Source organism: Hipposideros armiger, unplaced genomic scaffold, assembly GCF_001890085.2.
Source record: "Hipposideros armiger isolate ML-2016 unplaced genomic scaffold, ASM189008v1 scaffold_1021, whole genome shotgun sequence".
Classification (NCBI taxonomy): domain Eukaryota; kingdom Metazoa; phylum Chordata; class Mammalia; order Chiroptera; family Hipposideridae; genus Hipposideros; species Hipposideros armiger.
This window is the reverse complement of record NW_017732371.1, coordinates 345,245-361,097: the sequence shown is the minus strand read 5'-3', so window position 1 is coordinate 361,097 and position 15,853 is coordinate 345,245. Positions and strand designations below refer to the sequence as shown.

The 15,853-nt window shown below is 35.2% G+C and overlaps 1 protein-coding gene across 1 annotated transcript in view; it reads left to right on the top strand.

The window, feature by feature from the left end:
* The window catches only part of SEMA3D (semaphorin 3D), a 208,834-nt gene that overhangs the window by 83,746 nt on the left and 109,235 nt on the right, over positions 1 to 15,853 (top strand). Inside the window, 1 exon segment of the mRNA XM_019631619.1 lies at positions 9,268 to 9,428. Within this exon segment, the coding sequence (XP_019487164.1) occupies positions 9,268 to 9,428 (161 nt within the window).

Genomic DNA, 15,853 nt, shown 5'->3' with positions numbered 1-15,853 from the left:
ACTTGAGGAGAATAGGAAATTTGATAGAATCTACAAAGCTTTACAGTTAGCTGGATGTTGGTGTGAGGGGGATGTAATAGACTTAGAGGTACCAATTATTTAAATAGGGGAAAAAAGAGTAAGGGAATACGGAAGAGAAACTAAAAATGATTCTGACATTTTGAGCCTGGGGACTAGGTCATGTCATTAAAGTCATTAAGGCCAATAGGATGAGATGGCTGTGTGGAAAATGATACCAAGGAGGCTATTGGAAATTCTGAACTGTGACTTGGGAGAAGCAATGGAATTTAGGTTTGTCTATTTTGAAGTCATCAATAGAGAAATAACACTTTATGAGAGAAAAACAATTTATGGGAAACATTATTTAATTGCTTACACCCTATAAATCCTGCCTGAATTTCAGGAGAACATTATTTTATGATGTATTTTTAATCTCCCCCTGGGAAGTCTATGTGCATATTCTGATGCAGATTCTCTGAATAGCTTTACCAAGAGAAAACTGAGAGAAAAGTTCTACAGATAACTGACACTCTTTTGTTCTGAATGTGAAGCCAAACTGAAATTTTCCTGAACCAATGGAAATTAAATCACACTGAGTGCCTAGCATGATAAGTGAAAACAAACAACAACAAAACCAAGGCATATTCAGGCCAATTATTTTAAATTTCATAATAGCAAGAGGAGGTGATTCAAATAACTACCAGGATACATAGAAGACACATTTAAAAGCTTGGGGTGTGGGTAACGTCAGACTTCTCAGCCATGACTTTGGAAGTTGGAAGATAGTGTCTAAATGCCTCAGAACTCTGCAGATGAGTGCAGTTCAACCTAGAATTGTAGAGTTGGCCCAATTATCAATAAAAGTAAATTAGAAACATTTTCACACATGGAAAGTTTCCAAAATTTAAATCTCACTCAACCTTTCTTAGGAAAGTTCTGGAGACATGTTCACAGAAATAAGAAAATAAATCAAGGGGGAAGACATGGAATCCAGGAAAGATGGGATTCATAATAGAGGAGAGGTAGAAAGAAGTTTGAGATAGCTGAACCTCAGGCCAGATAACAGCCAGTCCAGATTGAAGGAAGAGGAAGAAAGGCCCTAAAGAGAGATATCTCCAGGAGAAAAACAACAAACACTCCCACAGAATTTCATGTGAAGATTTTATGGAGTCATTTTTCAGAAAGCATGGAAAGATTTTATCAGGATCTTATAGAAAACTAAGCAAATGTAACAATTGGGAAATTACTAAGAAAAGCAATATTTTGTTTTCAAGAAAGTGTCATCAGAGAACACTACTTTTCTAAGTAGGGAAGAATATTTACTTTGTGATAGTAACGGAATCATTGAATACAGGTTTCATAAAAATGATATATTTTAATATTAGGAGCTTGGTTGGTGGGAGAGTTGGCATAAGAAATTTAAAATTCTTAACCTATGTAAACAGGAATTCAACAGAAATGTCTAAAAATTAGATTTTAAAGGTTAGTAATATATACATAAATATTAAAATGAATAGAAAATAAACTGTAAATGTTTTAACTGGGGGCTAAATTGGGGGACAGACAATGAAACAAGAGAGATGGGCTTATATATGCCTTTTAACATTACCTTTTCATATGCATGTGCTTAACTTTGATTAATATAATTAGCTTTTTTAAAGCAATATTTTAAAAATACAGAGGGTGCCAAAAAATGTATACACATTTTAAGAAAGGAAAAAACTGTATTAAAAATGTAATAATATATACCTATAACAAAAGGTGAATGCAAGTCACATTTGACTTCTGCAATTACAAAAGGTGCTCAAGCTTGTTACCATCAGCGTCCAGACACTTCTGATTACGGAGAACTACTGCTTGCGCAAAATTGACCAAACTGTCCACTTGTATACATTTTTTTGGCACTCCCAGTAGTTATCTTTTAAGTTATTCTCATAACTCTTTGCTCTGTACATTAGCTTGAGGGGACTTTAGCTTGAGGGATTATTCACTGTCACATTTGTCTTGCTTTTCGGAATCAATAATGGATGGTGTATTAAAGTGATTTTGTGAGTTTTTAAGAATTAAATTCACATAGATTGAAAGTAGACCCACATTCATTTGTGACATGGTGTTTTGATTTTAAATATTTCTTGAAATTTGAAAAGGGAGAAATTCTCAATACTTTGAAGGGAGTGAAAGAAATAATTGTCAAAGCAGACTTAATCTTCTCCTGAATTATCCTCTCAGCTATATATGAGAAAGTGTATTCTATTGTGGCGTTGTTCTTCTGGAAATGTACTAGTTATTTATAATGCTAACCTTTTTTTATAGGTGGATAGGAAAAATTACCGTAGCAAAGCTTTTGAGAATTTAAAAGGAGTCATTCTTACTCAAAGTAAGAATTTAAAAGGTCTCATAATCATAAATTATGAATCTCATCTGTGATGGATTATATAAAGCATCTACTATTGAAAACTAGCCAAATAAGAATAAACCTGTGATTTAAAAGCATGGATGTAGATGGAAATGTGACAGTTTAAAATTGCCCACTCCTACTCCACATCCTGTCCTGGCAAGAGCATAGCTCTGATGATATAACAGGCTTTATTTGTTTCTAATTTATGTTTCCCTATGTGGTATCATCTAATTTATTATTGATATAGACAATGACCTGTCTAAGACCTAAAAAACTGAATCGTCTCCAACATTCCATTGCAGAAGAGTAAATGAGAATTTTATTTATTTATTTATTTATTTTCTGATTGGGACTTGCATTTGCAGGAAGAAAACAGGGTTGGACTTCTCACCTAGGAAAGTATAATGATAACATAATATAGACATATGATTTTGAGGTAGTCTTTTGTAGGGGATTTAGGTTTAACTAATATTTTGTTATATACTTGATAATGTTTGAGCAGATGGTTCTGGAGACTAAATGTATATAAATAGAGACTGATTGGCATTTTTGATAGGTGGAGGTAACCCGAAATTTTTTTATATGATCTCAAGCCTCAGAAAACGAATTGGAAGCTACGTGTGGCCAATGTAAGATGAATTAATTTTCCAAAGGTTGAATCCAAGAGAGAACCCATGCTTTGCTTTGCACCAAAAGCTAGAGAAACAAAAATGAGTTCACAGAGAGCCAATGGGGCTGCATGAGCCATAGCACTGGGGTCTAATTTTCATTTTGGGGTCAACAGTTTTCTCCCTTTACTCAATTCCTGATCCAAACTGAGATCAGACTTTTCTGGGGGTTGGGGGTGGAAGATGCTTTGATAGCCAAAACATTTCTGGAAACTATGGGAAGAAGGAATTCCATCGATGGAATCTTTGGATACTGACAGGCAGCATGGAAGCCCTGGGAATTCAAAGATCAAGAAGGAAAAGCTGAATTTATGGTGAAGGCAGGAATAGAAATTCCTTTACTTCTTTTCTTTTTTCTTTTTTTTTATTACTTTCAGGTGTATAAAACAGTGTAATAGTTAGACATTTACACACCTCACAAAGGGATAATCCTCCTCCCCCCAATCTACTACCCCTCTGACATCGTATAAAGCTGTTACAATTCCATTGACTCTATTCCCTATGCTGTACTCCACATCCTGTGACTATATGTATATATATTAAATTATAGTTGACATTCAGTATTATTCAGCTTCAGCTTCAGGTGTACACTGCAGTGGTCAGGCACCTATATTGTCCATGAAGTGGTCTTACTAGTAAGACAAGTGCCCATCTGACATCCTACAAAATCTTTACATTATTGATTATATTCCCCAAGCTGTCTTTCTTCACATAGCTTCACAGAGACCACACTGGAGATGTGACTGTATTAAAAAACCTCAGAACCTCCCCACTGATAACAATGGCTATTTCCTTGATGAAAAAGAGGAGTGGGTGGGACAAAAATTTGTGCTGAATATCCTGGGATGGTAGGGAAAGGCGACTGGGTTTTGACCTGGACTCCTTTTTGGTTGTAAGCTTTCTCTGCTGAGGAATTCTTCTCCTTAGATTGGAGTAGTTTGGAAATTCACTTTCCTCAAAGGTGGCTTTCATTTTACCCCATGAAGTTCTGCCTTTAATAACCTTGATTTTCTTCTAAAATAAATAAATAAATAAATTCTTCCCTTTCACTGTTTTTCAAAGGCTAAGGGAAGCCATTTTTTTTTTTTTTTTTTTAGCTGTGTAGACTTCTATGAGAGAAACTGTCAACTCCACCCAGGTCAGGATATCTGGCAATAAATGCAGGGTTTCAAGGGTATGGGATCTCATTCATTTAACAGTCAAACATTGAGGAAGTCTTTGTTGCTCAATCCTAAATTTATTAGATTCAATGTGACTAACCACTCCCTTCCTTTCTGGGGTGAAGAGGAAGAATGTAGATCATGAGATCAAAGGTTTCTTCGGGCTGAAAACAATTGTATTAAAGGACTCTAAGAGGGAGATACAAATAATTCTTTTCAGAACCAACGTTTATTTCAAACAGGAGCAGGGATTATGGGATCCTTTGCTTTCCCCTCACAAGGAGGGGCATCTGGTTGTGAGTGAGGAGATAGATTCATTGTCCCTGTGCTCTGCCACTCAGAGCAAATTGGCTTTGTGACGTCTACTTAACTCTACTGGACTTCGCTGAAGTGGTACCATGGGAGGCAAACAGGATAAGATCTTCCTTTAGCTCTAGTTGTTTAATCTGTATTTTTGTTTTCCCCACAGATTGGAGACTATCTGCTCCACAGTACAAAGCAGTAACCAGGAACAGTTAGGTGAATGACAGTTTGTTATTTGATACATCCCCAGTTTTAACCTAGTGAAGCATACGGTTCTAATGCCGTAGAACTCCAGTGTTGGAAGGAGCTTAGCGATCACTGGGTTTTTCTACCCACACATATTGGTGAGAGAACTGAAGTGGCACTATTTGACTTGCTAAGGAAATACAGATAGGAAGTTCTTTCCATTTTACACTGAAAGGTATTTAACAGTCTACTACTTTAAGTACTGTTCTCCTTTGTCACGAGTATATTTTCATTTTCGTTGTGGATGAGGATTTCCTCTCCTCTAGGCTGTGCGATCCATGAGAGTGGAATTGTTATCAGTCTTTGCAGCATGGGCAGAGTACCCGGTGATCTTAGATGAATCAGCCTTTTGCCTTTAAAAGTCAAGTTTTATGAGGGTAGTAGCTCACTTTCCTGTGCTAGAAATGAGAAATTATTCTAAATAAGGTTATTAACTATATGTGAGAAACATTTAATTATCAAGAAGTTGCTGATGAAGACTCTGGACATACTCCAGAAAAAATGCACACATACATACAAACACATGCCAATATCATATTGTGTACAGGGTTTTTGACCCCCAGAATCATCCTGTTGCTCTGTAGTGGCTTATTGATCATGGGTCTTGAACTTCTTGCCTGAGTCATCATTCAATTAAAATCCATCATGTGCATTATTTCCATATTGAAACCAGTGGAATAAATAAATGATCATATCTTCGCTTCATTTATTTCAGAAAGAATCAGCTTGTAGATTTTCTAAGAGTGTATTGCTAGAACAAGAGTGAGGATTTGAGAGTCTGGACGATTGAAAGAAATGACAAACTGGGAAGAAGGCCTTAGGACAGAATCAGGAGTGATTGTGGTGGGTTAGGTCAAAGGTTTAGGTAGACAGAACAAAGGATACATTTAGGACCTGGAGGTAAATGCTGCTGTCCTTTGAGGAAAGGTGGGGCTGGTTAAGGAAGTGCAGAGCCAGCCTCCTCTGAAAGGCATATGAGAAGCAACACACTCACCCGCTACCCAATCGGGGGAGAAAAAGTTTCCATTCAAAAGAATTATAAACTATGGACAGTCTTAAAAATCACGTGCCTGAGACTTACCAGTTTAGGAGAAGAAACAAAATTAAAGCGCTGAAATATATTGCCAAATTATTAGTGTTTAACTTTCATGAGTTTGCAGTCTACAGAGCCAGCATCCACTTCTGATTCCTGAAATCCTGGGAGTGTATTCACCTTAGGTGTTAAGAGGTATGCTCTGGACTTAACCTTTTTTCCCCTCTTGGCTTTAGTTGATGATCCCGTGGAAACAAAAATGACTTTGCTTAGTTTGGCAGAAATGCAAGAAAGATAAGCTGCTTGGGGAAGAGGGAACCTGTTCCAATCCCTGTCCCAAGGTCTTTTCAAAATGTGTGCGTCAGCCTGAGAAATTTTCATATGTAATGCCTAAGTCTAATTATTTAGTTTGGCTGCAAAGGGTTGGCGAAGCATGCTTTAATCGTTTTGATGCTAGCATTGTCACAAGGCAACATTAAATCATTTTGAAATGATAATACTTCAGGTTAGTCACTATTTTTGCAGCTGCTTTTCCTTGTCACATTTGTTTGAAACTAATAGAATCAGTTGTGATAAAAGAAAATAAAGCAAAAGACTACATCAACGTTATATTCCTTTTCCTCACTGTATAAGTAGAAACAAAAAATGAGATGGGAAATTCTTAAACGTCCTCCTCCCCCCACTGGTATTACCATAATTCAGGGCTCCCCGTCTTTCAGAAACTTTCTGGGTAGTTTCCCTTCCTCCTCCTTTCATGATTCTCATCCATCCTGAACACTGCAGCTGGACGTATTTTTCTAACAGTTATAGTCTTTGTCACTTTTCTGCATGAAATATCTTAGTGGCTTCGTTACTTACACAGTAACTAAACCCCATAGCATGCCATCTTAGGCCCTGACTCTCTGGAGCCGCCTTTGTGTCCAGCCTTACGTCTCACTGGTCCCTACTTCAATTCCACAAATATTTATGAAGTACTTATTTTGTCTCGGACTCCGAGCTAGGTGTTGGGGGTTCAAAGATGCGTGTGATATGGTTTTTGCTCTGAAAGAGCTCACAGTCCAGAGTAAGAGAAATATTAAAAACATGGTGTGTGAGTGCAGCGTTCAGTGATATATGCCCTTGTACATCCTAGTATTCTTCTGCCTGCAATAAACTTTTTTTTTTATATCGTTCCTGGAAAGCTTGGATCTATCCTTCAAGACTGTTCTCAAATATGACCTCCTTTGGTAAGGTGATGCATTAATTATTGGAAAGATTTGTTGATGTTTTGTGTATAAGTTTCCATTGACACTTATTTCACTTTTGTTTTATTTTATGTACATCTCTATTTGGACATTGATCTGTGAGCCCCTGGGAGGCGGGCCTCAGTCATCCCACAACTTTAACTATACACTCAATACCTAACATGTACTAGATGCTTATAAATATTTGTGGACTGAATAGCTTTATAATATTCCAGTATTCTTAAAAAATAGAGATGTTCTAATCTCCATAAGCCATGTTTAATGAAAGATGAGATAGTATTTTTCTTTAATAGAACTATTTGGCCCAAATGGAGTTTAATATTCATGTTCAAAATAACAGTTCATATTGATTGAACTTTTCCTATCTTCAAGGCATTATTCTAAGAACTTTAAGTAAATTGCCTCCTTTACATCATGAGAATTATATGAATTGGAAAATATGACTTCTTTTTTATAGGTTTAGTATAGGGTCAATATATTCTCTTGGAAATCCCCTTGCATACTTTCCATGTTGCCCTTCATCCTTTATTAAACAAGGGGAATCCCATGGAAGATACAGAATTGCCTGATTGAATAAAAGTTTGTGTGAAATGTTTTCTCTTGTTAAGACTTTGGATCATATCTGTCTTATCTATTCTTTTGCTTCCATTCTTCTTTTCTCAGTTCTACTTACAACCAGTATGGATTTTTTTTCTTGATATTAGCCCTGCAAAGAACAGACATACTGCATTTGGAGATGCTAACATATATTATTCCATTGTGTTTCTAGCCTGAAAACCTATTAAAGTTACATTTAGCTTAATAGAAAAATAATTAGCATAGAGTTCAAATTTCATCCAGTGTACACAAAGCATGATTCATAAATATTAATAAGACATTTATGTTTGGTAAAGCTATACTCACTTGAGAATTCAGATAGCATCATATCTTCTTCAGCATATAGCCTTTGGGTTTGTCAAAACTAAGACCAAATCTATCTTAGTGACTAAGGAAAATAACCTTTAACCATTTTAAATTAGAAAAAAGAGTGAAGAGAATTCTCAAAAATAGGAAATAATAATAAAGTCCACAGTTGATGGATGGAATGTATAGGCTTTAAATTTCAGGGAGTAACATCTTCATTTTAGAGAGTTGAAATTGCTATGATACATTTTAGAAGTATCTTGATGCCTATTTCTGAGATATCTGTTTTTATTTTATTAATTTATAATGAATTACTTGAAAGCAATGACTAAGTTTTAATGTCCAGTGACATATAATCACTGTTAAAAAGTGATGAATGATATTATTATCTTATTGGTATTTAATACTCTAGAGTTGTGAAAATGAGAGGGTATGATAATTACTTGAGGTAAAATGTGTTGAAAAGATTTGGGTTCCTGTAAACCCAGACCTGAACTTAAATGAGAGTCTGTCCATATCACATTTATGAATAAGAGAAAGAATGAAGACCTATAGACAACTGTCAAAGACAAATGGATACTGGGACTGGGATTATACGCATTATTATTAGCTTTGCCATCACATAATTTTGTGACTTTAGGGCATGCGGTTCACCTTGCTGGAATTAAACCTTCATTTGTAAAATCATAAATTTGTGTTAATTGATTTTCGAAGTCCCTTCTGGCTTTACAATTCTGATTCCTTTACTGGTTCAGGATCATATCTCTTTCAGAATCTATGTCTTTGGATCGGGCTTTTGTTTACAACTTCTTGATAAATATGAAACAAGTACAGTGTAATCCTCCAAACATTGGCATCAATCTAAACACTGCCAAAAATAGGAGGAGAAGGAATGCCATGAGATTGACTACACATTACCTTGAGGCTTACTTTGCGTATATTGACTAATTTAACCAGTTTGCAAATATTACTGTAGCTATTTGCAGTATCTACTTTGTAACTTAAGGTGAACACAGGGTTGTAAAATATTTTTATTTAATTTCTTTGTATTAACATGTTTTTATGTACATTTTAATAGCATGCATTTTTCATACATTAAGGTGAATATTGTATCAATAAAATACAAATACAGTAAATTACATCTATGTCTAAATGAGTATGGGCTAAAAACTGTATATTGTTTGCATATATCTAAACTGGAGCTTTTATTCGTTTACAAAGTGGGACACAATGTATATGTATTGAGGTAAATAAATATCTTGCTTATTAAGAATTTTTTCTTTTATTCTACTCTTCTTTTACTTGCCCATAGACTTGCTGCTTTCAAATAGCTGTATTCCCTTTTTGGGGTCATCAGAAGGACTGGATTTCCAAACCATTCTGCTAGATGAAGAGAGGAGCAGGCTACTCCTGGGGACCAAGGACCATATCTTCCTGCTTAATCTGATGGACTTAAACAAAAATTTTAAGAAGGTCAGTTTATTTCTGTATATGTGACTGAGTGTGTTTATTTTGTGCCCTTCTCCTTCTCTATTTTGTTTGAAGTGATTCAATGTGAAATGCAGTATAGCTCATTTACATGTGAAAAAGTACATACTGCCTCTGATAGAAGTCTTAGATTTGTATGGATTTAAGTACATATACATGTTCTTTGTTTAGAGTGAATGAGTATAATACTATAACCTTTGAAAATATGAATGAAAGGTATGAAAGAAGGAGTAAATACATTGTTCTACATCATTCAGGAGGAATGCAAAGCCCTTGACTGAAAAGCTGGCAAATGAGTTCTCAAGTGTTAACATTTACATACATAGCGATTGTTGTAAAATTAATTTTTTATTAACTTTCAAACAACCGGTAAGCATGCTTTAAATTGATAATGTGACTATGGTAGCTTTTTAACAGTATACTGGTTCTCCACACTCTCATTTTATATCTAAACAGATTTCTCCTATGGCCCAATCACGCTCCGACGCTAAAGATTAATAATGCCCCAACTATGGGCTTATTAATAACAATCTTCCTTACCATTAAAGGGAAATATATACAAAACACAAAAGGCACTTGCTGCTGTATCCCACATTTTCACCTAGCACCATAAATACCCAAAGGAAAGGGTTAGGCCTTATATTGGGTTGTCAGAAAAGTCATGACGCGTTTTTGCAATGAAAAACAGAAAAAAATACGTCATGACTTTTCCGACAACCCACTAGTTATTATTAGCTTGTACTTTAGCAAATATCTGCAAGCAAAGATAGATACCAAGACGAGAAGGGACTGAATGACTAAGGAGAAGACATACTATATGACCTGTTCTGCATCTCTGAGGCATCTGTGATTGTGTTTTTCTCCTTTTTCAGTTGTATTCCAAAAGAAATAGTAGGAGCCATAGCAAGGTTTCAGGTCAATAGTTCTCAATATGATGTTAATAGAGGCTTGTCCCCATTCAAAGAGCTGTTTATAGTTCGTCTTAGGACTCTGAAGCTTCACAGAGCATTCATCTACAATGACCACTTTAACTTAACTCTGTAATTCTGAGATACTTTTAATAACTAAATATCAGTTGCTCGGTTATTGGAATATTATCAGCACTTAGGGCTTTAGACTACATAGGGAAAATATTTATCCCCATATATATTAATATTGCTTAATTAATGTCTGCATGAGAAACAATTGTTTTTGCTTTTGAACCATTTTAACTCATAACTTTTCCACACATTTTTGACTGAGGTCCACCAAAGGCAATGGGGTTATTTCTTACGAATCCTCAGACTGAATAAAGAAATAGTCTTTGAATGCAGATGCATATGCATGCATTTCTTATAATCTGTGTTTCTAGAATAAAAGTGAGGGCTAAAATATTGTCGGTAGTTTCTCTTGCTTTGTTGTAATCGAAACACACTTACAAACTCACTGTTATCTTATGTTTCAAAAATTATTATTCTATAGCATTTATAGTAAAGTGAAATAAGCCGTTGATTGTGTGCTAGAATTGAAAAGCTTGCCCTCCATTCTGCCATTATTGCTCCCTTTCACTTATTTTTAAGGGTGTATTTTTTTCTTTAGCATTTCTCTTTAAGGACTCGTACTCCTAGGAGAGTCTTTTGATGGCATCAACTCTATCTCATTATCAGTAAATATCTTAGCAGGGGATGAATCTTTTTATAAACGAGTCCAAAGAAAATCTTAGTCAACTTTGCTGTTTTGCTTTAAGGGAAGCTACAAAGCTAACAGCATTTTCCCAAATATGTCTCGGTTTTAGTATAATAGTAAAAAGCAATTCATACTTTTAAGGAAATGTGTTTTTGTGCTGTTTTCTGCCTTGAGGGATTGGAAGAAAAAGTCCATTTATCTGAATGGAGTGTATTAGATCATTGCTTAAAATAAAGTCTGATAGCACAACTTCCTTCTGTCACTATTTTAAGCAAACCTCTCTTTGGCCATATTCCATGTTAAAAATCTGCTAATATTTAATAAAATAAATATTTATGAAATATTGATTTCCCTTATGATGTTATTGAAAGAAATGGTTATTAGAACACATTATAAAATTAGGGCCTGTACTCGAGATTTCCTGCCTAATTGATATTTCTTTATGTCTTTGTAACATGTATAATTCATAAAGGGGTTATGCATGTAAAGGTATGAATTTATGTTTATGTAGGTACCCACCTTTAAAACTTATATAAATCACTCCAGTGTGAAAAGGTACTCCACAGCAGCAAGTAAGTGTCAAGATGTAGTACTTTAGCAGTGTTTAGACCTACGTGGTTTGCATTGGCTCCGTGCCCCTCGGCAAAAATCCAAACTCCTCTGTGGAAGAAACCACACATGTTGGGACTCTGTGGGGTTGAAGGATGTCCTTTGTATTCCTTGGAGTGAAAGCAATATACAACACATAATTGAGTTATGAGTGACTGGTTGGGAATTTTTTCTCCTCTGGTGGGGGGGGGGATTCTATAGAACATATTCAGTTGAAGTACTGAAATTTAGGAGATATGTTTCAAGTTTTTGTACAGACAAGACTATGCCCTTTGAAAAATAACCATTATCATTTCATACTGGCCACAAACCCTTAGTGGGGAATGACCGGAAATTATAGCAAAATCATGTACAAAACTAAAATCCGGCAATAAATATTTAAGGATACCCTTCTTACTATCTTTATTCCGTTCAGAATCAATTTTAAGTCTTCTACAATGAATTCTGCAGGTATATGCTCAGTAACTTTGATGAGTAAATGACTATAGCGGAAGAAAGTCAACTTTGACATTTAGATATGCTTAAGAGGGATAACAACATTCTGATTTTTTTTCTTTTTTTTTTTTTTAGAGCAAAGGCTGTTTCTACAGGGACTTAATAGACTTAAGGGCAAGTGTAAGCACACATCATGAGGGATGTGATGCCTCACAATTTAAGAGGCTTTTCTAAATTTGCTTCATAAAGCCTCTCTTTAATGAAGAAATACCCTGTGGATTTCTCCCTGGGACAGGTTTGGGACATGTATGCACATTGATTTGATATTCTCTTCTCTCAATGCTAGACCAAAATGGAGCGTTCAGAACCAGTCAGAAGTGATCCCATTCCAAGGGAGGGACATGGGTCTGGAACTGTATTTATCACTCCAGACTGTTGTGTTGTAGGTTGAGTTCCCTCAGAAACCAACTACAAGATGAAGATTAGCTTATAGCATGTTTGTAAGGTAGAATTCTTGGAATCAACATGTGTGAGAGGGTCGCTAAGGAAGCAGTATTAGACAAAGGGAGAACTGAGCTGTGATGCAATTCCAACAAAAGCCTCAGCGGACAGGCCAAGCTGATAAGGTGGAAAACATTTCAATATTTTCCTCTAGTGTTAAGTGATAATACCATTATTTAGCTGGGTTTATCTTATAAAAGAGAATCTCCATTTTCTTCCTATCTAATCCATGCACCGTTACCATCAATGCTATCTCTTAAAACAATAAAACTCTTATATTTCTTCTTGGTTTATACACTTCTGCAGTTCATGATCTCTGAGGAACTTGAATGAATTCCAGATTTTTGCTGACTTCCAAAGCTCTTCTCAACACATTTCCACTCTATGTTTTTATCCACTGTTTATTGTTTCCTCACTCACATTTGAGGGAGATGATAATATCATCTGCTTAACAATGTGATCAAGGACCGGGTTCTTTCTGTCTCTTCTGTCTGCTACCCTTGGTGTTGGCACTGTCCTTAGGTTGGTAGTAAGATGGCTACAACAGTTTCATGGATCAAATACTGACAATGAAATGTAAAGGGATAAAAGACAGTAACTTATTATGCCTCTTGCTTAAGAGCAAGGGAACCTGTCCTAGAACCCTCCCTCACAGCTAATTGGCCAGAAACATGTAAATTCCGATTCTTAAACTCAAAGGAGAAGTGGAGTAACTACAATTTGCTTACACCAGTCAATTACCTTAGGTGGAAGAGATGTTCAGAAATCAATCACACTGATCACTATATTATAGAGAAGGAATAGAAAACAAGCTTCTTGGAAAATATAATTTACTTAGGGGTCCAATCTTTTTTCCTCATTAACTTTGGTTACCTGAGACAAACAAAAGTTTTCTCAGCCAATGAAAAACAAAACAAAACAGTATATTGTCTATTTGGAGAGAATTATCAACATTAGCTAGTTCTATAAGTAAATTTTCTGTAAGGATTTATTTTACTTTTGGGAGATAGTCTTGGGAGGTATTCATTCCAAGTAAAAATCCTTGAAATAATTTATTTTTCTCCACCCTGCTTTGTAAAAGTTAAAAAATCTGCTAACCTTTACAGATACTCCTCTTGCTTATGTAAGAGTTTATTTGCCTCTATAAAAGTTTTTTGTGATTTTTAAATTTAATCTAAGCTTTATAAAATCTAGTGTGCTGCAGATCTCTTCAAATTTGCTGATACTCTTTAAGTTTTCTCCCGCACGACATTATAACTCGTTGGGGGTGATAATGTCAGGAAGGCGTAGATTACAATTTTACTCAAATAATTTAAGACTATATTGTTATTCTAGTTCTACTATTTAGCATTATCCACTAAATATTTTATATAGAGAGATTATATTTTTTTAAAAATCAAATACCTAAATATAACTTAAGCGTTATTGACTACATTTACTATATTTAGCAGAATTATATCTAAAATATTGCTTCTTTGATTTATTTGGATTTGTCATAGTCTGGGGTTGAAACCAATTATATTCATTTGTAGAATTAAAACTTGAGACACGTTTTTAGCGACTGAACTTTGAAAACTCTTTTTTCTTGTTCTTCTACTTTAGTCAGTCTTTCTTTCTTCCTTCCTTTCTTTCTTTCTTTCTTTCTTTCTTTCTTTCTTTCTTTCTTTCTTTCTTTCTTTCTTTCTTTCTTTCTTTCTTTCTTTCTTTCTTTCTCTTTCTTCCTTCCTTCCTTCCTTTCTTTTTTCTATTAAAAAATCATGATTGTCTTCTGTTGACATTTAGAACATTGTAATAGAATATGAAACTCAGGTCTTGTCATTGCTCATGCCCTAGTTAGGGAGACAAAGCATAACACAGTTAAACGAGTTAGAAGACAAGTCAGAAAATCTTTAAAGATCCAAAGCCATGAGACAGATCACATATAGTAGGAATTCAGGGACGGGGAAAAATCACATGTTGTGCATGGGATTGGAACTAGTTCAAGGTGGATGGATAAAATTTGGATTGTTGTTAATTAACTGGTTCATTAAAAATGGCTTGCGTTTGGATTTGGAACTTGAGGCTGATTGTTTCCTTTTTTCCATTAGGATGAGGATCAACATACTTGAGAAATAGAGTAGAAGAGAGTCATTTCTCCCCTCCTTGTGTATATTTCTCCTAGTTTAAGTTAAACTAGGTTTCCCTGTCCTCACCTTTAACATCCTTCCCCATCTCTAGAGTTAGAGGGAGGACATAGAAACATAATTTCGGTAGCCGTTGAGAAAGGTGTTCAACTGTGGATGGAATTTACATCCATTTATCATTCATTTATAAGTGATACATTAGGAACCTGTACAGAGTAGACATCATCATAATGAGAGTATTTGACATTTGTGTAATATGGTTTAAGGACCTATGATGTATAAACAAATGATTCTAACCTACATGTTATCTGTCACTGTGACTACAAATGAACATTTTGCACCACAACCAGCTCTAAGTAGTCCTAGCCATAATTCATATAAAATCCAGAGTCCCCTCTATGTAAACTTCATGAGTAATATATACAAGCTGAAAGTCTCTCTCTTTCTCATTCCCTCTGTTTTTTAATGGATTCATAGTTGACATTAAAAAAAAAAAGAAAAAGAAAAGAAAAGAAAAAAAGAAAGTCCAGCGCTCTCTGTTTGGTTATGTTACTTAGTTGAGCTTCTGAGTTAATGAATTGTTGGGATCCTTCCATCTGAAAATGTTACTCATTTTGGAAGCAGTTCAAGCCATGCATGGGTGTAGTGAGTTTCTAAAACAGGATGTAAGCAAACAGGTCACAAAGGGAATGATTTATTAAACTAAGTGCTGCTTTTGTATCTGTTTTATTCAAGCATTTGTTTCCTGCTTTTCTTTCTTTTTTCTTCTTTATCCCTGTTTTGTTTTGTTTTGTTTTGTTTTTCAAGTGGTCTCTGATGAGACTCACTATATTGAGTCACAAAAGTAGACTAATGAAAAATAAACTTACTCCGAGACTATGATTATTATTTATTTCACCTACTAATCTAATAGCAGCTAGTATGTCAACTCATGGAGTATAATAATAAACAGCTTTATTTTACCTTTCACACTCCCTTTCAATCTGCTCTGTCGGATCAGTTCTTCTGGACCTGTTGGTAACTCCAGCAGGCCCTGTGGCTTTTGAGGTCGCTTTCAGGTAGTACAGACAATTGTTA